The sequence below is a fragment of the Gorilla gorilla genome, chromosome 15 (assembly GCF_029281585.2).
Source record: "Gorilla gorilla gorilla isolate KB3781 chromosome 15, NHGRI_mGorGor1-v2.1_pri, whole genome shotgun sequence".
In the NCBI taxonomy this organism is placed as follows: Eukaryota; Metazoa; Chordata; class Mammalia; order Primates; family Hominidae; genus Gorilla; species Gorilla gorilla.
The window spans coordinates 113,369,163-113,396,550 of NC_073239.2; the positions used below are offsets into that span (position 1 = coordinate 113,369,163).

The 27,388-nt window shown below is 43.8% G+C and overlaps 1 protein-coding gene across 3 annotated transcripts in view; it reads left to right on the top strand.

Moving 5' to 3' along the window:
- Positions 1-27,388, top strand: part of AK7 (adenylate kinase 7) — a 97,393-nt gene that overhangs the window by 19,697 nt on the left and 50,308 nt on the right. For all 3 annotated transcript variants that reach the window (XM_019040006.4, XM_055361898.2, XM_019040007.3), the window contains 2 exons: positions 9,213-9,323; positions 26,286-26,366. In XM_019040006.4, coding sequence (XP_018895551.2) covers positions 9,213-9,323; positions 26,286-26,366 — 192 coding nt within the window. The remainder of the gene's footprint in view (positions 1-9,212; positions 9,324-26,285; positions 26,367-27,388) is intronic.

Consider the following 27,388-nt stretch of genomic DNA (forward strand, 5'->3'; position numbering starts at 1 on the left):
CTGCAATAGTATTAAAGAAGTAATAAATAATATTTGTGTTTGAGATTTGCTTCTAAATAATCCAGGAGGATGAGGAAGTCAGTGGGGGGTATAGATATAACAAGACCGATTACGCAAAACAAACAAGCTTGTCCCCAACAAGTCTAATTGAAGGGGGCGTGGCAGAAGATGTGGCATCCGTTCGAAGTCAGAGTGAGCTGAGTAAGACTTTTGCTTGCAAGCAACAGAATCCAGCTTTCTTAATCAGAAAGAAGACGTGTTAGAAAGACATACACAATGTCTTACAAAACCCACGGTCAGAGATGCCACTGGGCGCCAAGGACTGGGAGCCATGGGGAGCTTGGTAAATTCTCCTACTTTCCTCTCTGCTTTTCTCTGCTTCTGTCTCTTTGTCATTGTCACAGGAAGTCTTTTTCGTTTTGTTTTTAGAGACGAAGTCTATAAAACAGAGACCTCCAAAGAAGGGTTTCCTCTGCCAGATTTACCAGGGTTGGCTTTTGAAAGGAGAGTTCTAATCATGGACTCTAAATCGTAATCCCTATAAGATAGACTTGGGATGGGAAGAAGAAAGGTGAGCTGCAAGGACTCCTGGTACTTTCTTCCTTTCTTTCTTTCTTTTTTTTTTTTTTTTGAGATGAAGTCTTACTCTGTCGTTCAGGCTGGAGTACAATGGCACAATCTCAGCTCACTGCAACCTCCGCCTCCCAGGTTGAAGCAATTCTCTTGCCTCAGCCTCCCGAGTACCTGGGATTATAGGAGCCCGCCACCACACCCAGCTAATTTTTGTATTTTTAGTAGAGATGGGTTTTCACCATGTTGGTCAGGCTGGTCTCGAACTCCTGACCTCAGGTGATCCACCCGCCTCCGCCTCCCAAAGTGCTGGGGTTACAGACACGAGCCACTGCGCCCAGCCGTGACTCCTGGTACTTTCTTAGCTCTCCCTTGGCCTTGCAGTACTTTTTTTTTTTTTTTTTGAGACAGTCTTGCTATGTCACCCAGGTTAAAGTGTGGTGGCATGATCTTGGGTCACTGCAGCCTCCACCTCCCAGGTTCAAGTGATTCTCCTGCCTCAGCCTCCCAAGTAGCTGGGATTACAGGCACGTGCCACCACTCCTGTCTAATTTTTTGTATTTTAAGTAGAGATGGTGTTTCACCGTGTTGGCCAGGCTGGTCTCAAACTCCCGACCTCAGGTGATCTGCACACTTCAGCCTCCCAAAGTGCTGGGATTACAGGCGTGAGCCACTGCTCCCAGCTACACAGGAAGTTTTAACAGCCAAGGAAACCGGTTCTAAGTAAAGAAAGAGTCACTAACATAATAGGTTGGAAAAAAATCATTGTCAGCTGATGACCTTATAAAAGATAAGCTCTGTCACTATGAAAAATGTCCCAACAGCAGCCCTTCTGAGCACCCCCAGTACACAAATTGTATTCTGTAAGTCTGTTTTCCAGTAGAAGTTAACTCCAGGACTCTGGAGTTGGGAGGGAGTTGATTCTGTGTCTTGGGCCAGTGAAAACTGGGATAGGCTGGAACCTATTGTTGATGCTACAGAGCCACGATCTGTTCAGAGATGTCCTGAGTAGGCCTGAGAGGACAAAGAGTGTCCCCACCAGCCACACTGTGAGAAGGCGAGCACCGCGAAAGTGATTCTGTCTGTTGGGTGTTTCCCACCTGCCCCTCCAGAGCCACTCTCTGCTCTTCTCCACCCTGCTCCAAACTTGTAGTCTAGATCAGCAAGCAACCTTGTCCTCTGCTCCTAACTGGGTTTGGCCAGTGGGGCTCACTGGTGAGAGGACAGGGGAATTGAGAAGAATGAGGTCAGATCACTTATTCCCCTAGCTCCCTTCGGCAGAGTTGCAGTGGGTAGGCTGAGTCTCTGAACCCAAGCCACTGCGCCTGCCGGGCAACCCCTGTCCCTGGGCTCTAATCGTTGCCTGCCCACTCAACACGTTTGGATTTAGGAGTAGTACAGAGCACCTGTTCCTGGCTCCAGGTGACGTGGTTTCCCTACACCCTGCCCACATCTTCGTAAACAGTCCTGTTATTAAACTCTCTTGAAATTACCCAACGTTGAATATGCTGTTTCTTTCCCACGAGGATCCTGACTAATACATTATGCTTAATTGAAATCAGTTGAGTATGTGAAAAGCCATCACTCCATAATGTAACTCAGAAAAGTGAATATTAGATTGTTGTAAATGCTGCTGGCTTCCTGTCATGATGCCACCCCACTGTCTTCCTTGCCAGCAGAGCCATGACTTGTTAAGTTCAAGTGTCCACACTGCCCATGAAATCTAGAGAAGGGAGATTCTATCCCCATTCCAGGGGAAAATCCTGATTGATCCAAACTAGCCATGATGGTTCTATTCTTCTTGCCGATGATTGGCTAAGGGGTGGGCATGCAATCCAATTTTGGGATGTGGGATGTAACAAACCTACCCCCAAAATGTAGAGTGGCTTACACATGGAGGAAGTTTGTATCTTGCTCAGGTAAAAATGTAAAACAGGTGTTGCTGATGATCAAGTCAGTCTTCTCCCAACTCTGATTCAAGATCCAGGCTCCTTCTGTTGGATGGCTCCAACGCCTTCCAGAATTACCTCTGGGGCTGTCGTGCACACTTGCATCAGGCCTGTGGAGGGGAGAGAAACACAAAAGATTATGCATGGGAAGCTTTATGAACCAGGCTTGGAAGAGATGCTCATCACTTCTGCAAATTTCTTTGACTAAAACTCAGCCCATAGCTGAGGAGCCCGGAATATGTAGTCTAACTGCATCCAGGAAATCAGTCTGGTTTAGTCTCTGGCACAGAGGAAAGATGGCCAGGAGACTCCCAGGAAGGGCTCATCCCTGATTAGGAGAGACTTCAAGGAAGACACGGGCTTTCTTTCTTTGTGGATGTTGTCATATCTGGATGTGAAGCTCGGACTGCTGCTACTAGTCTTGCTGTGATCCTGAAAAGGAAGGCCACACATAGGAGGCAGAGCTCAGAAGGCATCAGAACAGCAGAGCCAGTTTCCAGTGCAGGGCCTGGGGAAGGTGTGGTAGGCGCTATGTCTGGCCACGAAGGTGGCAAGAAAAAGTCCCTAAAACAGCCCAAGAAACAGGCCAAGAAGACAGATGGAGGTTGAAGAAGATAAGGATTCCTTCTTTTTTTTTTTTTTTTTTTTTTTTTTTAGTGTGGCGCAGGCTGGAGTGCAGTGGTACAACCTGGGCTCAGCTCACTGCAACCTCCACCTCCTGGGCTCAAGTGATTCTCTGGCCTTAGCCTCCTGATTAGCTGGGACTACAGGCACCTGCCGCCATGCCCAGCTAATTTTTAAAATGTTTTTGTAGCGACAGGGTTTTGCCATGTTGCCCAGGCTGGTCTCAAATTTCTGGGCTCAATTAACCCACCTGCCTTGGCCTCCCAAAGTACTGGGATTACAGGTGTGAATGACCAAACATGGCTGAAGATCAGGCTTTCAAGCAGAAACAAAAAGAGGAGCAGAAGAAATTTGAGGGGCTAAAAGCAAAGGCCATGGGGAAGGGACCCCTCGCCACAGGTGGAATTAAGAAATCTGGCAATTGGCTGGGCATGGTTGCTCACACCTGTAACCCCAGCACATTGGGAGGCTAAGGTGGGAGGATCACTTGAGCCCAGGAGTTCAAGACCAGCCTGAGCAACACAGCAAGACACCATCTCGAAAAAAATAAAATAAATAAATATTTTGAAAAGAAAAGAAAAAAGGAAGTCTGGCAAGCAGTAAGCTGTTCCTTGTGCCTGAGGCGATGGTGACCCTTGATTCCATGCATATTTGAACATCTGGATTCCCTGCATCACATCTTTTGCCACCTATAGCTGGAATGAAGTGTTGTCTGGGAGTCTACTGTACATTTAAAAATAAACTCTTGGAAAAAAGAAAAACAAAGAAAAAGAACAGCAGAGGCAGGCCAGCCCATGGTGCCTGGAGCCACCCGACTTAGGAACACTACTTATGGGAGATGATTTTCCCAGTGCGTAGGTCTTTTTGAGTTTGGTTTTCTGTTGCTGGTAGCCAAAAGCATCCAAATGGATAAAAACTGCACAAAAATCAGTTTTGTTACAAATGAAGGGTAAATATTAATTTATTAATTAATTTTAATACATTAATTAATTAAATTTAATTAATACATTAATTTAATTAATACATTAATTAATTAAATTAAATTAATACATTAATTAAATAATTAAGGTATCAATTTTAATAATAGGACAATCTTAATATATATTGGGGTTGGTTTTTCCCTTAGAACCTGTTTGTATTTAAAGTCTAGCTATGTACTTGTTTCTGTATGTGTGAATAAAGAGATATAACCCAGAGGTGACCCTGATTCAACCAAATACTCCAGAACAAGGGCCGACGGGCTCTGATTGTCACACATAATAACCAGGGAGAAACAGAGTCCACCAAGTGATCCACGTGGGCAATCAAACACAATGACCAATTAAGAAGAGAATCCAGGCTGGGCACAGTGGCTCATGCCTGTAATCCTAGCACATTGGGAAGCCGAGGCAGGTGGATCACCTGAGGCCAGGAGTTCAAGACTAGCCTGGCCAACATGGTGAAACCCCGTCTTTACTAAAAATACAAAAAAATTAGCTGGGTGTGGTGGTGCATGCCTTTAATCCCAGATACTCGGGAGGCTGAGGCAGGAGAATTGCTTGAAGCCAGGAGGCAGAGGTTGCAGTGAGCCAGGATGGCGCCACTGCACTCCAGCATGGAGACAGAGTGAGACTCTGTCTCAAAAAAAAAAAAAAAAAAAAAAAAAAAAGAGAATCCAACAGAGAGCTAGAGTGTTACAAGAAAACAGATTTGCCCATTGGCCTGATAAAGGGCAGGGGAGATTACTCTGTAGACTATGTTCTTTACCTCCTAGAAAGAGGAAGCCTCTAAATGAGCTTAGTAATTATAACAAGATAGTAGTAAGGCAGGCTGAGTTTCCAGAAATGCTGACAGCCATCCATATATAATGTAACAATGAAAGGATCACGGCTGTAACCCCTGCTAAAGGAAAGGTCAACCACTTACCCTTTACTGGAAAGACAAATGATGCAAACAGTTGGGAGGAACTAAAACCCATATTAAAGGTTTGGGTTCAAAATACACTGTATTTGTTGTGTTTGTAACAAGTGAAATTTAAGGACTAAAGGGAACACAGCCTAGCAACTGGTCACAAAGGTGCATCATACACAAACAGATCTCTGTCCCAACCAGGAATCAAGGAATGACAGCCCAGAACCTGCGGCCCCCTCTGGTTGGAATTTATGGGCTCCATTGCCATTGGCCAGAGAGAGATTGATCTTCCTTTTCTCTCAGTCACTTTCTCAAAATGTCAGGGAAGAGATTGGCCATTCAACCTATGGTTCTCTTGTGGTTCACCTCATGGAATGTGACCATTTCCCTGGCAGCCGTTGAGGACAAAGGGTAGGGCAAATCCAGAAGAGGGGTGTTGGGCCAGTCACAGGGAGCAAGGAGGGTGGGTTAGGTGACCTGGCCCAGCATGCCATGTGAGCCAGGGCTACAGAGGGGCCAGGACTCAATTCATCCTGAAGGCAAAGCTGACTACACAGTTTCCAGACTGGAGCTGGCAATGAAAATACAGGACACCCAGTTAGATCTGAATTTCAGATAGACAGTGAATAATTGTTTAGCATACCTATACCCTGTACAATATTGAAGACAAGCTTGTACTAAAAATTTAGTCATTTGTTTATCTGAAATTCAAATTTAGCTGGATGTCCTATGTTTTACCTGGCAACCCTACATGTAGGCCACTAGACCTGTTTACGAGGACAGTTAATTGTGCAATATGTATTCACTAGGTATCTACTGTGTACACAGAATTGAAGTGGATCTTCCCCTCAACAACTCATTCTCCCAGCTTTCTCCCAAGGACATCTCCTAGCATCTCAGTTGCTCTAGCCTCACTCCCCTCCTCCCACCAGTCAACTCATTGGTAAATTCTGTTCATTCGTCATCCGAAATGTATCATAAACACATTTTGTTCTCTTTGTATCTATGGCAACTTTCTAGCCAGCCTCAGCCTTTAGCTTCTTGGACTACTCAAGTGGTTGTGCAGCTGGGGCCTGCCTTTGCTCCCTCCAATCCATCCTCCATAGCACCACCTCAGCCATTTTGTTGAAATGTCATTCACAACTCTGATATATCAATAAAAAACATGTATCAGAATATCACAGGTACCTCCAGAATCTGTACAAGGGTGATATATCGAGTTAAAAATACACGTATCAATCAATAGCAAACCAGATGGCTAAAAGAAAGAAATACATGTATTGGAATATTACATATACCCCAAATATATGCACTATTATATATTACAATATGTATCAAAATATTAAATTAAATATGAAATTCAGATCACGTTGCAGTCCTGCTTTAAAAGCGAAAAACCCAACTGGGCTTAGTAGCTCAAGCCTGTAATTCCAGCACTTTGGGAGGCTGAGGCAGGAGGATTGCTTGAGACCAGGAGTTTGAGACCAGTCTGGGCATCACAATGAGACCCTGCCTGTACACAAAACAATTTTTTTTGATTAGCCTGGCATGGTGGCAAGCGCCTGTAGTCCCAACTACTCAGGAGTCTAGGTGGACTCAGCTGTTCCCAGGAGGTTGAGGCTGCAGTGAGCTGTGATTGTGCCACTGTGCCCCACCCTGGGCAACAGAGTGAGACCTTGTCTAAAAAAAAAAAAAAAAAAAAAAAAAAAAGGCTTAAAACCCTTCCATAGCCTTTTATTGCTATTGGAATGAATCTAAAGTCCTCAGCGTGGCTCAGAAACCCTGATAATCTGGCTCTCACCTACCGCATCCCCTACCAATTCCCAGCTTGGCTCCAGTCATTTTCTCAGGAGCAATTGTACTCTTACCTCAGTAGGGCTTTTTGTTTTTGTTTTGAAAAGAATTTTTGCTCTGTCGCCAAGCTGGAGTGCAGTTGTGCAGTCTCGGCTCACTGCAACCTCAGCCTCCCAGGTTCAAGCGATTCTCCTGCCTCAGCCTCCCGAGTAGCTGGGATTACAGGCACCTGCCACCAAGCCCAGCTAATTTATGTATTTTTAGTAGAGACAGGGTTTCACCATGTTGTCCAGGCTGGTCTTGAACTCCTGGCCTCAAGTGACCCACCCACCTCAGCCTCCCAAAGTTCTGGGATTACAGGCGTGGGCCACCTCGCCTAGCCTCAGTAGGATTTTCACTGTGTGTTTCTCCTGCCTCCTCAGTTGTTTCCTTGTAAGCTCTGGGCTCGAAAGCTTTGGATTGGTTATTTAACTTAGACCAAGGTATTGTGATTGAAAGGTTCCATATTGAACACCATATTTTTAAAACCCTGAAACCCTGCTCCAACACGGATCTCTGAATTTGGAAGGATTTTTGCCAAATCACACTGTTGCATGGCTCTCAATTATTTCTTCTGATTCCAGTAGATTTTAACATAGTTATTTTGGTTGCATCCCTCTATGGGACTGCACAGGCTGTGGGTTGTGGAGAGACTGAATATAAAGGACAGGTCAGTGAACTGTCAAGAAATATTTTTAATCCCTCATTCCCAGGACGTACTTAATCTTAACCAGTGAAACCAATTTTTAAAACCAGAGTCAGTGACCTGCACATGCAATGTCCTTTTTAACATGTTATTTATTTTGGGGAGGGCCCATGTGGCAAAGAAAAAAAAGAAAAAAACAATTTAGGTTAAAAAAAATAAAACTACAGGCTGGGGCGAGGTGGCTCATGCCTGTAATCCCACCATTCTGCGAGGCCAAGGAGGGAGGATTGCTTAAAGCCAGGAGGTGGAGACCAGCCTGGGTAACAACTGGAGACTCTGTTTCTACAAAAAAATAAAATAAATGAGCTGGGCACGGAGTTGTGTGCCTATATAGTCCCAGCTACTTGGGAGGCTAAGGCAGGAGGATCACTTGAATCCAGGATTGCAAGGCTGCAGTAAGATATGATCAGGCCACTGCACTCCAGCCTGGGCAAGAGAGCAAGGCCCTGTCTCTACCAAAAAAAAATTATATTTAATATTAATACCTTTATGGAATCTCAGTGGCAACCTGCTACCATCTCTGCGAAAGACTTTTAGTTTTTAATTTTGTTTAGATTAAATTTAAATTATAAAATTTGTCTCCTAAAGCATTTTTTTTTCTTTTTTCTTTTTCTTTTTTTTTTTTTTGAGACAAAGTCTTGCTCTTCTCCGCCAGGCTGGAGTGCAATGGCGCGATTTCGGCTCACTGCAACATCTGCCTCCTGGATTCAAGCAGTTCTCCTGCCTCAGCCTCCCGAGTAGCTGGGATTACAGGTGCCTGCCACCACACCTGGCTAATTTTTGTATTTTTAGTAGAGACGGGGTTTCATCATGTTAGCCAGGCTGGTCTCGTGCCTGCCACCACGCCTGGCTAATTTTCATATTTTTAGTAGAGACGGGGTTTCATCATGTTAGCCAGGCTGGTCTCGAACTCCAGACGTCAGGTAATCCGCCCACCTTGGCCTCCCAAAGTGCTGGGATTACAGGCATGAGCCACTGCGCCCGGCCTCCTAAAGCATTTTTAAGAAGAGTAAATCACTATTCAAATAAGTGGTATGGTTGGATGTAGTGGTTCACGCCTGTAATCCCAGCACTTTGGGAGGCTGAGGTGGGCAGATCACCTGAGGTCAGGAGTTCCATACCAGCCTGGCCAACATGGCAAAAACCTGTCTACTAAAAATACAAAAATTAGCCAGGTGTGGTGGCACGCACCTGTAATCTCAGCTACTCAGGAGGCTGAGGCAGGAGAATCACTTGAACCTGGGAGGTGGAGGTTGCAGTGAGCCAGGATTGTGCCACTGCACTCCATCCAGTCTAGGAGGATGCTACTATCATCATCGACAGAGAAAGACTCCATCTCAAATAAAAATGAAATGAAATGAAATAAAATAAAATAAAATAAAATAAGCAGTATGGCCAGACTCGGTGGTTCATGCCTATAATCCCAGCACTTTGGAAGGCCGAGGCAGGAGGATTGCTTGAGCCCAAGAGTTCAAGACCAGCCTGGGCAACACAGCGAGACCCTGTCTCAAAAATAAAAAAATAAATCAAGCGGTAGTTTTAAGCTTTATTTGAGCTTAAAGGAACATCTCTTTAGCCTTAGAAGTCACACATATCTCTAATTCACCAAGTCTGTACCTTTTCTTTCTTTCTTATAATAGGAGGATTCTGAGGTTCCATTCACTGAAGAAGATTATCGAAGAAGAAAGTCTCATCCTAATTTTCTGGACCACATAAATGCTGAAAAAATGGTCCTCAAATTTGGAAAAAAGGTAAGTCTGGCATAGTGGAATGTGGACATCATCTGAAGTCTTTAAACATCTCTTTGTGTAGTTTCCTGGGACTTACCCCACGGATGTCTGAGCTTTAGGCTCACCCCAGGATACACTGTCCTTAGGGGTCCTGGCCCAGGTTCTGGTCCAGCATACTGGGTTGAAAGCCCTGCATCACCACCCAGCCAAGCTTGAGCCGTCACCCACAAAGGGGTCTGTGTGTCTGAAAAGCTGTTTGGCCCAAAAGAGGCAAATAACTCGGAGTTGTAATGGGGAACAGGGGAACCACATTTTCCCTGTTCCCAGAATCTATCTCATTTGTTTCTTAAAACAACTCTGAAAAGTGCCTATTAACCTCCTCTTATGAATAAGGAGATGGGAGCTTCCAGAGGTTAAATAATTTGCCCAAGGTCACATAACTAGGATTTACTGAGCACTGTCCTGAGCGCATCTCAGCCTTGACTCGTCTACTCCTTCTAACAAGGCTGTTATCTACGCACATTGATGTCCTCAGTGCATTTCCTGGCGTGGAGCTGAGATTCAGTCTGAGAGCCATCAGCCACCAAAGCCTGCTGGGTTCGCTTTTTTTCTTTGGAATCCAAAACCCCATCATTCAATAGAATTGATCTTGACACATCCTTGGTCACTCACTGGTCATTAAGACATTCTCGTAGCTTTTTTTTTTTTTTTTTTTTTTGAGATGGAGTCTCGCTCTGTCGCCCAGGCTGGAGTGCAGTGGTGCGATCTTGGCTCACTGCAACCTCTGCCTCCTGGGTTCAAATCATTCTCCTGCCTCAGCCTCCCGAGTAGCTGGGACTACAGGCATGTGCCACCATGCTCGGCTAATTTTTTGTATTTTTAGTAGAGTCAGATTTCCACCATGTTAGCCAGGATGGTCTCGATCTCCTGAACTCGTGATCCGCCCGCCTTGACCTCCCAAAGTGTTGGGATTACGGGCGTGAGCCACTGTGCCCGGCCCCTTCTGTTGCAGCTATTGCAGTATCTGGCCAGCAGCCCGCAATGCAAAGGGGCTATCTCTTTGTTCCCAGGCAGATTGGCAGGTTGAGAAATAATAGACACACACAAGATAGTGAAAGCTGGGTCCAGGGGGGTCACCGCCTTCTGGTCCCACGGTGCCAACAATGCACTGGATATACCAGCATTTATTATTAAGTTTAGTGAGGGCGGGGATAGGTTAGTGAGGGATTTAGGGTCATTTGATTATGAGGTGAGATGGTCACATGGGGATGAAGTAATTCTTTAACATAACATCTGTATGCAGAAGTACAGTATACAGGGATAAGAATTTACAATATAGTGTGTGCATCAGTAATTTCTAACAGAGCCTTAAAACAGAAACACAGTCTTTCCATAACCTGTGATTAGCAAGGTATTAATCAGCAGTAACAGTTGCAGCCAAAGCTGGTTACAAACAATCCATAGAAACAAGACATGAAGCTAGACAACTGGTTAGACCAGAAATTCTCAGAAGGGAGTATGCCTTAACCCTAAAGAGGCCTAGAAGAGCCGTGAAAAGATGAGGGTGTTTATAGTCCTGTCTTATCCATATGGACAGGCGCCCCTCATGTGTCCATTTATAGGCTCCCCACAAGGGTGGCATTCCATTCCCAGAGCTATGAACATCTGCTTTTCTGGGATAGGAATCTTGGTGATGTGAAACCTCCCTGACTGCACATCCATTCATAGGCTCTCTGCAGGGGGAAGCACATCACGCGCTGTTGGCTCATTCTGGCAGCCCAACCTGGCATTGTCTTTACACAATTCTGCATGCAATTTTGTATTTACAATAGTCAGGAGCATTTCATCTTTTATTCCGTAGCAATAGTTTCAGGGGGTCGCCCTACAGCAGCAAAATTCATCATTTTGACATGTCCATTATAAAATTATTTTATTTCTCTTGCCTTTCTTCAGAATAGATGATAGGAATGCCCTGACAATGAATAAGTAGTGACAGCTGAAAAATTATGATGATGATGATTTTTCATTCAGCGTTTTTATTTTTATTCAACTATAAGCAAACAGCAGAATTAACACAACATTCAGCAACTCCAGACCAGCTTTTCTTACCCCCATGAAGAGCAATCAATTTGACAGACACAGATGTAGGGATTCCGGATAAGCGGTCAGCTAGTACTGCTGCCCATCTACAGGGCCATGCCCCAACAACAGCAAAGCCACTCTCCCTACTCCTTTTTCCAGGATTGCTCTTTAAAGGGACCAGAGTGAGATACTGACGCCTATTAAGGCAACTGAGAAGCCCGTGTTGGGGCTGAGCCTCATTGCGAGCCTCTGGTTGTCTAGCGACGGTGCCATAAAAACACACTGCTACAGTTCTGGTCTCAGGATCATAAAGGCAGAGGCAACCAATCCTTATTTATTTATTTTTAACCTCCCTTAAAGATTCTTTGATGCTTTGCTCTATTACTGTAGACCTGGTCTATTTCTGCCAAATTTTTTCTTTGAATTCTGGGTTGCTATTTTCATAATAACAATTTGATGACCCCATCACAATACCAAAATATCCCCCAAAATGAAGTTCAAAATTGATCAAAACATAAACCAGAGTGAGTGACTAGAATGATAAAGGCCAGGCAGCAGGAAAAGTCACCCTAAGCCACCATCTCAGTGCTCAGGTCTTGTCTGTCCAAAGGGGAGTGGGAAGAGGAGAAAGCTATGGTACATGCAGCACTGAACTGGAGAACACAGCTCGGGGCCTCCAGGACGGTTCAGGTCGCCAAGCTGCCCCCTACTTCCCAGACAGCTGCTCCTACAATTTGGGCACATAGTCGTCCCACTCGGCCTGGTAACACGTGCCGGCCACCGGGACCCCGAGCGCGTACTTTTTACGGAGGGACGCCACCTTGAATTTGCCACGGTGGTCTCCGGAGCGGTTGCTGAGGATGGGCTCGTCACATTTCAGCGTCCTGTGCCTTGGGACACCCCGAGCCCACATAATCCGGAGAGGACTGTGCCACTGCTGATGTCACTGCCCTTCATGTGGACCACCAGGAAATGATGCCATTCCCTGTATTGGGGATCCTTCCTGCTGGCAGCATCCGGGTCTGTCAAGACCCAGGTGTAGAGTTTCCCCAAATCAAGACCATCCCACGAAATGCTGGTGGGTCTGTTCTTCACCTGGGTGGGATCGGGCACGGTGCTCCGCTCGTCCACCGCCGCCCCGTGCAGGTGACATGCAGCGGGTGCTGCGGCTGCTCGTCCACTTCCTGAAGGCTCCAGGGCCCGGACCGCTGTCTGAGGTTCACCCGCGTGGCGGGGCCGAGCGGAGCGCGCAGCCGGGAGTGCCGCGGGAGGCCAGGCGCCGGCGGCAGCGGCGACACGGGGGTCTCCGCCAGCTGGAAAATTACGGAGGGCTTACTGTGTTCTCAGTATTTTACTCATGGTATCTTATGTCATCTGTGTTTTACTCGTAGTATCTCATGAGTTCTCAGTGTTTTACTCATGGTATCTCATGTCATCTTCAAGAGTCTCATAAACAATTCCCAGAATTCTGTGAGGTAGGTACTACTATCATCCTCATATAACTTGGAGAAAACCCCAAACCCTCTGAAAGTGTCATTACATTGTTCCCATTAGTGGAAGACCAGCGCTAAGTGAACGCTAATAATAGTTCTAAGATGACACCTAGTGGTCTCGGAGGATATTACCATAGGAACTTCTGTCCTATAAAAAACGCTTTACCAATACAAACACTGTGAGCATCAAACATTGGAAGAAACAACAGGAAATTAGGAATTCTAGCCCTTTTTCTGTCCATTAACTTATGACCTTAGCCGTGTTATTAAACTTCTGGGCTTAAAATAAGTAAACAGGCTAGATTAGATGGTTTAAATTTATTCCAGTTCTAAATTCCATAACTATGTTATTTTATTGGAACCCGTGATTTCTTGATCATTTATGTTTAATTTACAGGTGGAAAATGTGTGCTTACACATATAAAGCTGATTTAAGTGAATAACAGTCTAAAATGAGAAATATGATCATCTTAATATCTTTTTTATTACAAAACCTTACACTTGTCATTTAAATAATAAAATCAAAATTTCGTTGTAAAAATCTATTCTTTTTATCCCCAACTTTCTTATTCACTCTTTTCTACACCATTAATAAGATTGATTTGGCCAATTTGGTCATCCCAATGATCTTTTTTGATCAGTGATGCTAATGTTTTTATCCAGGAGATAGACCCTTGAAAATAATCATTTAACACATTCATTTAACTAATGTCCAGTTAGATCCGATTATGGACCAGGCAGTGTGATGAGGAGCTGCCCTCACAGCCATCGATAAAGCAAACACAGTCTATGCACTCCAGAGGCTGGTTGTCAAGTGGTTTATCTACTGTTATCACATCCTCAGCCAGCACATTCATATACAAGATTACATACACAAAAGGTAGACTTCTATTCAGTATTTTGAGGCAAAGAGGAGACCCTAATAATTATACAGGTTGCCAAAATAGTCCTGAATTGCCTGATATCAAAATTGCTTTCATCTTTTAATGAGTCACACTGATTTTTTTTTTTTTTTTTTTTTTTTTGAGACAGAGTCTTGCTCTGTTGCCTAGGCTGGAGTGCAGTGGCATGATCTCGGGTCACTGCAACCTCTGCCTCCCAAGTTCAAATGACTCTCCTGCCTCAGCCTCCTGAGTAGCTGGAATTACAGGCATGTGCCACCACGCCTGGCTAAATTTTGTATTTTTTAGTAGAGACAGGGTTTCACCATACTGGCCAGGCTGGTCTTGAACTCCTGACCTCAGGTGATTCACCTGCCTCAGCCTCGCAAAGTGCTGGGGTTACAGGTGTGAGCCACCGTGCCCGGCCGTAGTTTGTCTTGAAAACTATTTTGTCCGATATAAGTATAGTGACTCCTGCTTCTTTTTGGTTTCCATTGGCATGGAATATCTTTTTCCATCCCTTTATTTTCAGTCTATGTGTGTCTTTACAGGTAAAGTGTGTTTCTTGTAGGCAACAGATCAATGCGTCTTGTTTTTTTCATCAATTCAGCCAGTCTATGTCTTTTGATTAGAGAATTTAGTCCACTTACATTCAATGTTATTATTGGTAAGAAAGGACTTACTCCTGCCTTTTGTTATTTGTTTTCTAGTTGTTTTATTGTCTTATCTTCCTTCTTTCTTTCCTTCCTATCTTGCTGTAGGGATGGTGATTTTCTCTGGTGATATGATTTAATTTCTTGCTTTTTATTTTTTGTGCAACCATTGTAAGTTTTTTAGTTTGAGGTTACAATAAGGCTTGCAAATACTATCTTATAACCCATTATTTTAGTCGGATAACAATCTAACCCTATTGGCATAAAGAAACCAGCAAAAAGAAAACTAATAACACTATGCCTTACTCCCATCCCCCAATTTTTAAACTTTTTGATGTTTCTATTTATATCTTATTGTACTGTGTCATAAAAAGCTGTTGTAGTTATTATTTTTTATTGGTTCATTGTAGGTATTGGTTCTAAGTAGGTCTTCCTACTTAGAATGAGATAGTTTACACACCACCGTTAAAGTGTTCTAATATTTTGTTTTTCTGTGTACTTCCTATTACCAGTGAGTTTTGTACCTTCAGGTGATTATTGTTCATTAATGTCTTTTTCTTTCTGACTGAAGTACTCCCTTTAGTGTTTCTTGTAGGACAGGTCTGGTATTGATGAAATCCTTCAGCTTTTGTTTGTCTGGGAAAGTATTTCTCCTCCATGCTTGAAGGAGATTTTCACCAGATATACTATTCTAGGTGAAAGTTTTTTTCCCTCAGCACTTTTCAATATGTCATGCCACTCTTTTCTGGCCTGTAAGGTTTTCCACTGAAAAGTCTGCTGCTAGATGTATTAGAGCTCCATTGTATGTTATTTGTTTCTTTTCTCTTGCTGCTTTTTGGATCCTTTTTTAATCCTTTACCTTTGCAAGTTTGATTATTATAAGCCTATAGGTTGTCTTGTGTATCAGTCCATTTTCGCACTGCTATAAAGAACTAACTGAGACTGGGTAATTTATAAAGAAAAGAGGTTTAGGCCGGGCGTGGTGGCTCACGCCTGTAATCCCAGCACTTTGGGAGGTGGAGGCGGGCAGATCACCTGAGGTTGGAAGTTCGAGACCTGCCTGGCCAACATGGAGAAACCCCGTCTCTACTGAAAATACGAAATTAGCCAGGCGTGGTAGTGCATGCCTGTAATCCTAGCTACTCGGGAGGCTGAGGCAGGAGAATCGTTTGAACCTGGAAGGCAGAGGTTGCAGTGAGCTGAGATCGCTCCATTGCACTCCAGCCTGGGCAACAAGAGCAAAACTCCGTCTCAAAAACAAACAAAAAAAAATTGGTTTAATTGACTCACAGCACATTTCCACAGGCTGTACAGGAAGCATGTTTGGGGAGGCCTCAGGAAACTTACAACCATGGCAGAAGATAAAGGGGAAGCAGACACGTATTACATGGCCTGAGAAGGAGGAAGAGAGAGTGAAGGGGCAGCTGCTACACACTTTTATAAACAACCAGAACTCATGAGAACTCACTCACTATTACAAGAACGGCAAGGCGTAAATATGGCCCCATGAGCCAATCACTTCCCACAAGGCCCCTCTTCCAACATTGGGGATTACAATTTGACGTGAGATTTGGGCGGGAACACAGACCCAAGCCATATCATGTTGTTTGAGTCAAATCCGCATACTGTTCTGTAACCTTCTTGTACTTGGATTGTTGATATCTTTCTCTAGATTTGAGAAGTTCTCCGCTATTGTCCCTTTGAATAAACTGTCTACACCTATCTCTTACTCGACTTCCTCTTTAAGGCCAATAACTCTTAGAGGTGCCCTTTTGAGGCTATTTTCTAGATCCTATAGGCATGTTTCATTGTTTTTCTTTTTTTGTCTCCTCTGACTATATATATATATTTCTGCCAAAAACATATGGTTTTATTTATACTCAGAAACAAGTAGATCATGCACATATATATGAAGATAAAAGTTAAAGGGATAATTGCATAAGTTTGCATGTAGAGAGCTTTGAAAACCTGTTTACTCTTTTTTTATTATTTTAAGTTCTAGGGTACGTGTGCACAATCGGCAGGTTTGTTACATATGTATACATGTCCCATGTTGGTTTGCTGCACCCATTAATTCGTCATTTACATTAGGTATTTCTCCTAATGCTATCCTTCCCCCATCCCCCCACCTTACGACAGGCCCCAGTGTGTGATGTTCCCCACCCTGTGTCCAAGTGTTCTCATTGTTCAATTCCCACCTATGAGTGAGAACATGCGGTGTTTGGTCTTCTGTCCTTGCAATAGTTTGCTCAGAATGATGGTTTCCAGCTTCATCCATGTCCCTACAAAGGACATGAACTCATCCTTTTTTATGGCTGCATAGTATTCCATGGTGTATATGTGCCACATTTTCTTAATCCAGTTTATCATTGATGGACATTTGAGTTGGTTCCAAGTCTTTGCTATTGTGGATAGTGCCACAATAAACATATGTGTGCATGTGTCTTTATAGCAGCATGATTTATAATCCTTTGGGTATATACCCAGTAATGGAATGGCTGGGTCAAATGCTATTTCTAGTTCTAGATCCTTGAGGAATCACCACACTGTCTTCCACAATGGTTGAACTAGTTTACAGTCCCACCAACAGTGTAAAAGCGTTCTTATTTCTCCACATCCTCTCTAGCACCTGTTGTTTCCTGACTCTTTAATGATTGCCATCCTAACTGGTGTGAGATGGTATCTCATTGTGGTCTTGATTTGCATTTCCCTGATGGCCAGTGATGATGAGCATTTTTTCATGTGTCCGTTGGCTGCATAAATGTCTTCTTTTGTAAAGTGTCTGTTCATATCCTTCACCCACTTTTTGATGGGGTTGTTTGATTTTTTCTTGTAAATTTGTTTGAGTTATTTGTAGATTTTGGATATTAGCCCTTTGTCAGATGGGTAGATTACAAAAATTTTCTTCCATTCCGTAGGTTGCCTGTTCACTCTGATGGCAGTTTATTTTGCTGTGCAGAAGCTCTTTAGTTTAGTTAGATCCCATTTGTCTATTTTGGCTTTTGTTGCCATTGCTTTTGGTGTTTTAATCATGAAGTCCTTGCCCATGCCTCTGTCCTGAATGGTATTGCCTAGGTTTTCTTCTGGGGTTTTTATGGTTTTAGATCTAACATTTAAGTCTTTAATTCATTTGAATTAATTTTTGTATAAGGTGTTAGGAAGGGATCCAGTTTCAGCTTTCTACATATGGCTAGCCAGTTTTCCCAGCACCATTTATTAAATAGGGAATCCTTTCCCCTTTTCTTGTGTCTCAGGTTTGTCAAAGATCAGATGGTTGTAGATGTGTGGTGTTATTTCTGAGGCCTCTGTTCTGTTCCATTGGTCTATATATCTGTTTTGGTACCAGTACCATGCTGTTTTGGTTACTGTAGCCTCGTAGTATAGTTTGAAGTCAGGTAGCGTGATGCCTCCAGCTTTGTTCTTTTTGCTTAGGATTGTCTTGGCAATGCGGGCTCTTTTTTGGTTCCGTATGAACTTTAAAGTATTTTTTTCCAATTCTGTGAGGAAAGTCATTGGTAGATTGATGGGGATGGCATTGAATCTATAAATTACCTTGGGCAGTATGGCCATTTTCATGATATTGACTCTTCCTGTCCATGAGCATGGAATGTTCTTCCATTTGTTTGTGTCCTCTTTTATTTCATTGAGCAGTGGTTTGTAGTTCTCCTTGAAGAAGTCCTTCACATCCCTTGTAAGTTGGATTCCTAGGTATTTTATTCTCTTTGAAGCAATTCCAAATGGGAGTTCACTCATGATTTGGCTCTCTGTTTGTCTGTTATTGGTGTATAGGAATGCTTGTGATTTTTGCACATTGATTTTGTATCCTGAGACTTTGCTGAAGTTGCTTATCAGCTTAAGGAGATTTTGGGCTGAGACAATGGGGCTAAATATATAATCATGTCATCTGCAAACAGGGACAATTTGACTTCCTCTTTTCCTAATTGAATACCCTTTATTTCTTTCTCTTGCCTGATTGCCCTGGTCAGAACTTCCAACACTACGTCGAATAGGAGTGGTGAAAGAGGGCATCCCTGTCTTGTGCCAGTTTTCAAAGGGAATGCTTCCAGTTTTTGCCCATTCAGTATGATATTGGCTGTGGGTTTGTCATAAATAGCTCTTATTATTTTGAGATATGTTCCATCAATACCTAGTTTATTAAAAGTTTTTAGCAAGAAGGGCTGTTGAATTTTTTTTTTTTTTTTTTGGAGACGGAGTCTCACTCTGTCACCCAGGCTGGAGTGCAGTGGTGCTATCTCAGCTCACTGCAAGCTCCGCCTCCTGGGTTCATGCCATTCTCCTGCCTCAGCCTCCCGAGTAGCTGGGACTACAGGCGCCTGCCACTACGCCCAGCTAATTTTTTGTATTTTTAGTAGAGACGGGGTTTCACTGTGTTAGCCAGGATGGTCTCAATCTCCTGACCTCGTGATCCGCCCGCCTCTGCCTCCCGAAGTTCTGGGATTACAGGCGTGAGCCACCACGCCTGGCCAGGGCTGTTGAATTTTGTCGAAGGCCTTTTCTGCATCTATTGAGATAATCATGTGGTTTTTGTCTTTGGTTCTGTTTATGTGATGGATTACGTTTATTGATTTGTGTATGTTGAACCAGCCTTGCATCCCAGGGATGAAGCCCACTTGATCATGGTGGATAAGCTTTTTGATGTGCTGCTGGATTTGGTTTGCCAGTATTTTATTTTCACATCGATGTTCATCAGGGATATTGGTCTAAAATTCTCTTGTTTTTGTTGTGTCTCTGCCAGGCTTTGTTATCAGGATGATGCTAGCCTCATAAAATGAGTTAGGGAGGATTTCCTCTTTTTCTATTGATTGGATTCGTTTCAGAAGGAATGGTACGAGCTCCTCTTTGTACCTCTGGTAGAATTCAGCTGTGAATCCGTCTGGTCCCAGACTGTTTTTGGTTGGTAGACTATTATTTATTGCCTCAATTTCAGAGCCTGTTATTGGTCTATTCAGGGATTCAACATCTCCCTGGTTTAGTCTTGGGAGGGTGTATGTGTCCAGGAATTTATCCATTTCTTCTAGATTTCCTAGTTTATTTGTGTAGAGGTGTTTATTCTCTGGTGGTAGTTTGTATTTTTGTGGGATTGGTGGCAATATCCCCTTTGTCATTTTTATTGCATCTATTTGATTCTTCTCTCTTTTCTTCTTTATTAGTCTTGCTAGCGGTCTATCTGTTTTGTTGATCTTTTCAAAAAACCAGATTGTGGATTTATTGATTTTTTGAAGGGTTTTTTTGTGTCTCTATCTCCTTCAGTTCTGCTCTAATCTTAGTTGTTTCTTGTCTTCTGCTAGCTTTTGAATTTGTTTGCTCTTGCTTCTCTAGTTCTTTCAATTGTGATGTTAGGGTGTCAATTTTAGATCTTTTTTGCTTTCTCTTGTGGGCATTTAGTGCTATAAATTTCCCTCTACACACTGCTTTGAATGTGTCCCAGAGATTCTGGTACGTTGTGTCTTTGTTCTCATTGATTTCAAAGAACATCTTTATTTATGCCTTCATTTCGTTATTTACCCAGTAGTCATTCAGGAGCAGGTTGTTCAGTTGCCATGTTATGCGGTTTTGAGCGAGTTTCTTAACCCTGCATTTTCATTTGATTGCACTGTGGTCTGAGAGACAGTTTTTTGTGATTTTTGTTCTTTACTATTTGCTGAGGAGTACTTTACTTCCAACTATGTGGTCAATTTTGGAATAAGTGCAATGTGGTGCTAAGAAGAATGTATATTCTGTTGATTTGTTTGTGGAGAGTTCTGTAGATGTCTAGTATGTCTGCTTGGTGCAGAGCTGAGTTCAAGTCCTGGATATCTTTGTTAACCTTCTGTCTCATTGATGTGTCTAATATTGACAGTGGGGTGTTAAAGCCTCCCATTATTATTGTGTGGGAGTCTAAGTCTCTTTGTAGTTTCTAAGGACTTGCTTTATGAATCTGGGTGCTCCTGTATTGGGTGCATATATATTTAGGATAGTTAGCTCTTCTTGTTGAATTGATCTCTTTACCATTATGTAATGGCCTTCTTTGTCTCTTTTGATCTTTGTTGATTTAAAGTCTGTTTTATCAGGACAATTTGACTTCCTCTTTTCCTAATTGAATACCTTTTATTTCTTTCTCTTGCCTGATTGCCCTGGCCAGAACTTCCTACACTCCATTGAATAGGAGTGATGAGAGAGGTAATCCTCTCTCTCCCCAGGATTGCAACCCCTGCTTTTTTTGTTTTGTTTTGTTTTTTTTTGCTTTCCATTTGCTTGGTAGATCTTCCTCCAGCCCTTTATTTTGAGCCTATGTGTGTCTCTGCACATGAGATGGGTCCCCTGAATACAGCACACTGATGGGTCTTGACTCTTTATCCAATTTGCCAGTCTGTGTCTTTTAATTGGGGCATTTAGCCCATTTACATTTAAGGTTAATATTGTTATGTGTGAATTTGATCCTGTCATTATGATGTTAGCTGGTTATTTTGCCCATTAGTTCATGCAGTTTCTTCCTAGCATCGATGGTCTTTACAATTTGGCATGTTTTTGCAGTGGCTGTTAGCGGTTTTTCCTTTCCGTGTTTAGTGCTTCCTTGAGCCCTTGTAAGGCAGGCCTGGTGGTGACAAAGTCTCTCAGCATTTGCTTGTCTGTAAAGGATTTTATTTCTCCTTCACTTACGAAGCTTAGTTTGGCTGGATATGAAATTCTGGGTTGAAAATTCTTTTCTTTAAGAATGTTGAGGCCGGCCACGGTGGCTCATGCCTGTAATCCCAGCACTTTGGGAGCCCACGGCAGGCAGATCACAAGGTCAGGAGAATGAGACCATCCTGGCTAACACAGTGAAACCCCATCTCTACTAAAAATACAAAAAAAAAAAAAATAGTGGGGCATGTTGGCAGGCACCTGTAGTCCCAGCTACTCGGGAGGCTGAGGCAGGAGAATGGTGTGAACCTGGGAGGCGGAGCTTGCAGTGAGCTGAGATCACGCCACTGCACTCCAGTATGGGCGACAGAATGATGTTGAATATCGGCCCCCACTCTCTTCTGCCTTATAGAGTTTCTGCCGAGAGGTCTGCTGTTAGTCTGATGGGCTTCCCTTTGCGGGTAACTCGACCTTTCTCTCTGGCTGCCCTTAACATTTTTTCCTTCATTTCAACCTTGGTGAATTTGACAATTATTTGTCTTGGGATTCCTCTTCTCGAGGAGTATCTTTGTGGTGTTCTCTGTATTTCCTGAATTTGAATGTTGGCCTGCCTTGCTAGGTTGGGGAAGTTCTCCTGGATAATATCCTGAAGAGTGTTTTCCAGTTTGGTTCCATTCTCCCCATCACTTTCAGGTACGCCAATCAAACATAGATTTGGTCTTTTCACATAGTCCAATATTTCTTGGAGGCTTTGTTCATTTCTTTTTCCTCTTTTTTCTCTAAACTTCTCTTCTCACTTCATTTCATTAATTTGACCTTCAATCACTGATAGCCTTTCTTCCACTTGATCAAATCAGCTACTGAAGCTTGTGCATGTGTTGTGAAGTTCTTGTGCCACGGTTTTCAGCTCCTTCAGGTCATTTAAGGTCTTCTCTACACTGTTTATTCTAGTTAGCCATTCATCTAATCTTTTTTCAAGGTTTTTAGCTTCCTTGCGATGTGTCTGAACATCCTCCTTTAGCTCGGAGAAGTTTGTTATTACCGACCTTCTGAAGCCTACTTCTGTCAACTCGTCAAAGTCATTCTCCGTCCAGCTTTGTTCTGTTGCTGGTGAGGAGCTGCGATCCTTTGGAGAAGAAGAGGTGCTCTGGTTTTTTCCTCTGACTGTATTTTTTAATAGGGGTTTTCAAGCTCGCTCTTTCTTCTTTGATCAATTTTGTTATTAAAGGACTCTGATTCATTCTTCAGTATGGCAATTGCATTTTTCAGCTCTGGAGTTTCTGCTTGATTTTTAAAAATTATTTCAATCTCTTTGTTAAATTCATCCGATGGAATTCTGAATTCCTTCTCTGTGTTTTCTTGATTTTCTTTGAGTTTCCTCAATACAGCTATTTTGAATTCTCTGTCTGAAAGGTCACATAGCTCTGCTTTGCCAGGATTGATCCCTGGTGCTTTATTTAGTTCATTTGGTGAGGTCATGCTTTCCCGGGTGGTGTTGCTGCTAGTTGACGTTCTTCAGTGTCTGGGCATTGTAGAGTTAGGTATTTATTGTTGTCTTCACCGTCTGGGCTTGTTTGTACCTGTCCCTCTTGGGAAGGCATTCCAGATATTCAAAACGACTTGGGTGTTATGATCTATGTTGTATCTGCTTTAGGGGGCACCCCAAGCCCAGTAATGCTGCAATTCCTGCAGACTCATAGAGGTATAGCCTTGATAGTCTTAGACTAAATCTGGAAGAATTCTCTGGATTACCAGGCAGACTCTTGTTCTCTTCCCTTACATCTCTCCAAATATACAGAGTCTCTCTGTCTGTCTGTCTGTCTATCTCTCTCTCTCTCTCTCTCTCTCTCTCTCTCTCTCTCTCTCTCTGTTCTAAGCCACCTAAAGCTGGGGGTGGAGTGACACAAGCAACCCTGTAGCCACCACCACCGTGACTGTGCTGGGTCAGACCTGAAGCCAGCACAGCACTGGGTCTTGCCCAAGGCCTGCTGTAACCACTCCCTGGTTACTGCCTGTGTTCACTCAGGGCTCCGGGGCTCCACAATCAGCAGGTGGCATAACCAGCCAGGCCTGTGTCCTTCCCTTCAGGGTGGCAAAGTCCCCCAGGCTCCAGGTGTGTCCAGAAGTGCCATCTGGGAGTCAGGGACTAGAGTGATAAACCTTAGAAGTCTACCTGGCATTCTATTGTATTGCGGCTGAGCTAGCACTCACACCACAAGACGTAGTCCTTCCCAGTCTTCCCTCTTCTTTCCAAAGACAGAGGAGCCTCACCCAGTAGCCACCCCAGGCCACAAGGAGTACTGACAGACTAGTGCTGATGTTCCCTTAGGGTCCAAGGTCTTTTAAGTCAGCTGGTCTTGACTGCTGCCTGGCCTGGGACTCACCCTTCAGATGGGACTCACTCTTCAGGAAAGTAGGCTCCCCTCTGGCCCAGGGCAGGTCCAGAAATGCCATTCAAGAGTCAAGTCATGGCAGGGACCCCAAGAGCCTGCTTGGTGCTCTACCTAACTTTGGCCATGCTGGCACCTAAGGTGCAAGACAAAGTCCCCTGTACTGTTCCCTCTGCTTTTCTCAAGCAGAAGGAGTTTTGGCCTGTAGTCACCACAACTGGGAATGTGCTGAATCTCACCTGAAGCCAGAAGGCTCATCCAAGGCCCTCGACATAGTACCTGGGTATCACTGCTGGTTATTCAGCGCCCAAGGGCTCTCAAGTTAGCAGGTGATGAATGCTGCCGAGACTAGGTCCTTTCCTTCAAGGCAGCAGGTTCCTTTTCTGGCCCAGGGTGTGTCTAGAAATGTGACTGAGCTGGTGTTCTAGATGCAAGCCAAAGTCCCCCCTACTCTTCCCTCTCTGCTCCTCAAGCAGAAGGAAGGGGTCTCTTTGGAGCCACGAGCTGTGCAGCTTGGGGTTAGAGGAGAGGTGGTGCCAGTTCTTCCTTGGCTCCTCCAGCTGGTGTCTCAGTATGTTGCATGCCCTCCCCAGTCCACTGTCTCTGGGCCTCGCTCAGCACTGGAACTCACCTAGAGTTGCAGTCCTTATGGCCTGGATTGTCTTTCAAGTTTGCTTGGAGACACAGAGTGCTGTAGCCCTCCGTGGCGAGGTTTGGAGGCACTTAAATTATGACCGCTGATACCGGAGAGCCCCCTCTGACTCAGGCTGGTTTAAATGCTCCTTCCACGGGCTGGGCTGGCATCAGCTGAATTTGGTCTGGTTTTTCTTTCTGCTCTAACAGGACGTGCTGAGTTCAATGCCTCTCAAATGCTGTGTTCTCCCGCCTGCAGCACCCAGAGATGCTCTCCTGCTGGTGGGGGTGGGTGGCTTTGGCGATTCCAAACTGTTTTTTCTGGTTCTTCAGTGCCTCTTTCAGTGATATGAAGTTAAAATAGGTACTGTGAGGGCTCACCTGATTTTTGGTTCTTATGAAGCTGTTTTTTCTGTGTAGATAGTTATTGTTGTCCTTGCAGGGGAGATTTCCATCCCGCCATCTTGCCCTGCCTCTGGGATTATCTTTTGACTGTTTGGTAGACTTTGGTTGAAAAGCTGTCTTGGACTGTGGGAAGGCAGTTAGCAGGTGTTTGGGGGCAAGAAATGAGCCCTTTAGGCTAAATTTTCAAATCAGTTGACAGAAAGTTGTCCTTAAGTCTCTCTTATAATTTTTAAAATCTCGATTGTATTTGTGGTTAAGTCCTCCTTTTCAGGCCTAATATTTGTGAGGTGAGATCACTACCTTCCCACAAGAGCCTGAGTAACATTCTTCCTAAAAACTCCTGTAGGCTGGGCGCAGTGGCTTACGCCTGTAATCCCAGCACTTTGGGAGGCCGAGGCAGGTGGATCACTTGAGGTCAGGAGTTCAAGACCAGCCTGGCCAACATGGGGAAACCCTGTCTCTATTAAAAGTACAAAAATTACCTGGGCATGGTGGTTCTCACCTGTAATCCCAGCTACTTGGGAGGCTGAGGCAGGAGAATCACTTGAACCCAGGAGGCCAAGGTTGCAGTGAGCCTAGATTATGCCACTGCACTCCAGCCTGGGCAACAAGTGAAACTCTGTCTCAAAACAAACAAACAAACAAACAAACAAACAAAAAACTCCTGTCTTCTTGCACCATCCCCTGTTCGCCTGAAGAAGCTCAAGCGAGTTTTCTGATTGGTGAGTTTGGGAAGGGCCTGGCCATGTGAGCTTGGCCCCTCCTCCTTCCCTTCTCTCTGGGACTCCAGGGATGGTGGCTACTGTGCATTTCACCTTCCTCATGCCCTGAGACTTACAGCAGCAGGCCGCCATGTGGAGGAGTCCCTCGCTGTCCAGTGTTGCCTGGGACTGGTTGGAAAAGTTCATCTTATTCTGGATTCAGGGTTAGGAAGCTCATCATCATGGCTCACCTAAGGCATGGCCTCCAGCAGAACTCATATCAATAATAAAGATGGTATTTTGAGCTTATCTGGTTAAATATTGAGGCAGAGAGTAGAGGCTGAGAAGGGTAGTAGGGGGTGGGGGGAGGGAGGGATAGTGAATGAGTACAAAAAATGTTGGAAAGAATGAATAAGACCTACTATTTGATAGCACAGCAGGGTGACTATAGTCAGTAATAACTGAACTGTAGATTTTTAAATAACTTAAAGAGTATAATTGGAGTGTTTGTAATTCAATGGATAAATGCTTGAAGGGATGGATACCCCATTCTCCATGTTGTGCTTATTTCACATTGCATGCCTGTATCAAAACATCTCTTGCACCCCCATAAATCTATATACTTATTATGTACCCACAAATATTAAAAATTAAAAATAAAGAAATATTGACTCCAGTTCTTACAGTGCCTAAACTGCTTGTCCAGGGTGAAGTGGACAATCCATGTGAATTTCCTTCCTTGTGTTAAGGCCCATTACCAGCTTCTTGGTTTCATGTACTAGATCATTAAAGATCCTCGTGGAAAGACCTGTTTTTCTTTCTCTTTTCCCCCTCAGTGCCGAGCATAGAGCTTACAGGTACTAAGTTTCCACAAAAACCCTGGCTTTAATTTAATTAGGAGTCCTTGTTAAATTTTAATAGTAGTCAGAAGTATTCCTGAATAGTGCGGGGGTGTCGTTTCTCCCTTTAAGAGATAGGATTTGTATCCCGAACAATACTCAGTAACCTGCAAGAGTTGACGGAAGTTCTGAAAGTGCTCATTTTAACTACTAAAATAATCTGGTTCAGTATGACTAATAATATTACATCCAGCTTTTTTTTTTCTGTATTTTATCTAATAGGCCAGAAAATTTGCAACGTACGTAGTTGCTGCTGGACTCCAGTATGGAGCGGAAGGAGGCATGTTACACACATTTTTTAAGGTATGGCTTTCAATGATGACGTGGAATGTTTAAAAGTGTCTTACGATACAGATACACAATTTGAAGGTGTTTTTGATTGCTTTGGGTGTGGTTAGTGCAGTAGAATAGCAGAAGATGAAGGCAAGTATGGATGTCACCACAAAGACCTACGTTTCTTTCCCATTATTAACTTGTATTCACCACTCTCAAAATAATAACGAAAAAGATGTATCTCCTTTCATTCATGAAACAGATATTGATCTAGTGCCCATCAGGTGCTGGAAACTGTTGTAGGTACTTGGGATACAGTAAAATAATAAAGTCCCTCCTCTTGCGAAGCTTACATTCTGGGGGGATGGAGAAAGAGATAGATAATAAGCAAGCCGGTAAATGTTGAGTATTTCAGATGTTGAAACAGGGTATGGAAAACAACAGAGCAGAGAAAGGCAGAGAGTGCTGGGGAGTAAGGTTGCGGGGATTGGGGCTGTTATATCTTATATAGGAAGGTTGAGGAAGGTCTTTCCAACGATGTGACGTTTGAGTAGGAAGGGAAAGGCAATGAAGGAGCTGGCTAATCGGCTTTCTGGAGAGAGACATCCCAGGCAGTGGGAATTGTTACTGCAAAGAAGTGAGGCAGAAATGTGCTGGCTATATTTGAAGACCAATCTAGATCAATCTAGCTGAAGTATGGGAGAACAGCGGTAATGAGGTCAAAGCGGTAATGAGAGAGTCAGACCAAGCCCAGCCTGGTAGCCCCTCGTGAAGCTCTGGCTTTCTTTCTGAGTGAGTTGGGCAACCATTAGACTGTTTGAGCACAGAAGCAACATAATCCATATGATATAAAAGGATAGCTTTCTCCTTCTGCTGTGCTGAGGATGTACTATTTGGGGCATGGGCAGGAGCAGGAAGCAAGGAAACCAGTGAGCAGGGTAGTGCCTAAGACCTGGGTGGGCATGGTGGGGATACTGGAAACTGTTCAGATTTCAGACGTATTTTGAAGAGAGAGTCAATGGGATTTGTTCAAAGCTTGGATGTAAGGATGA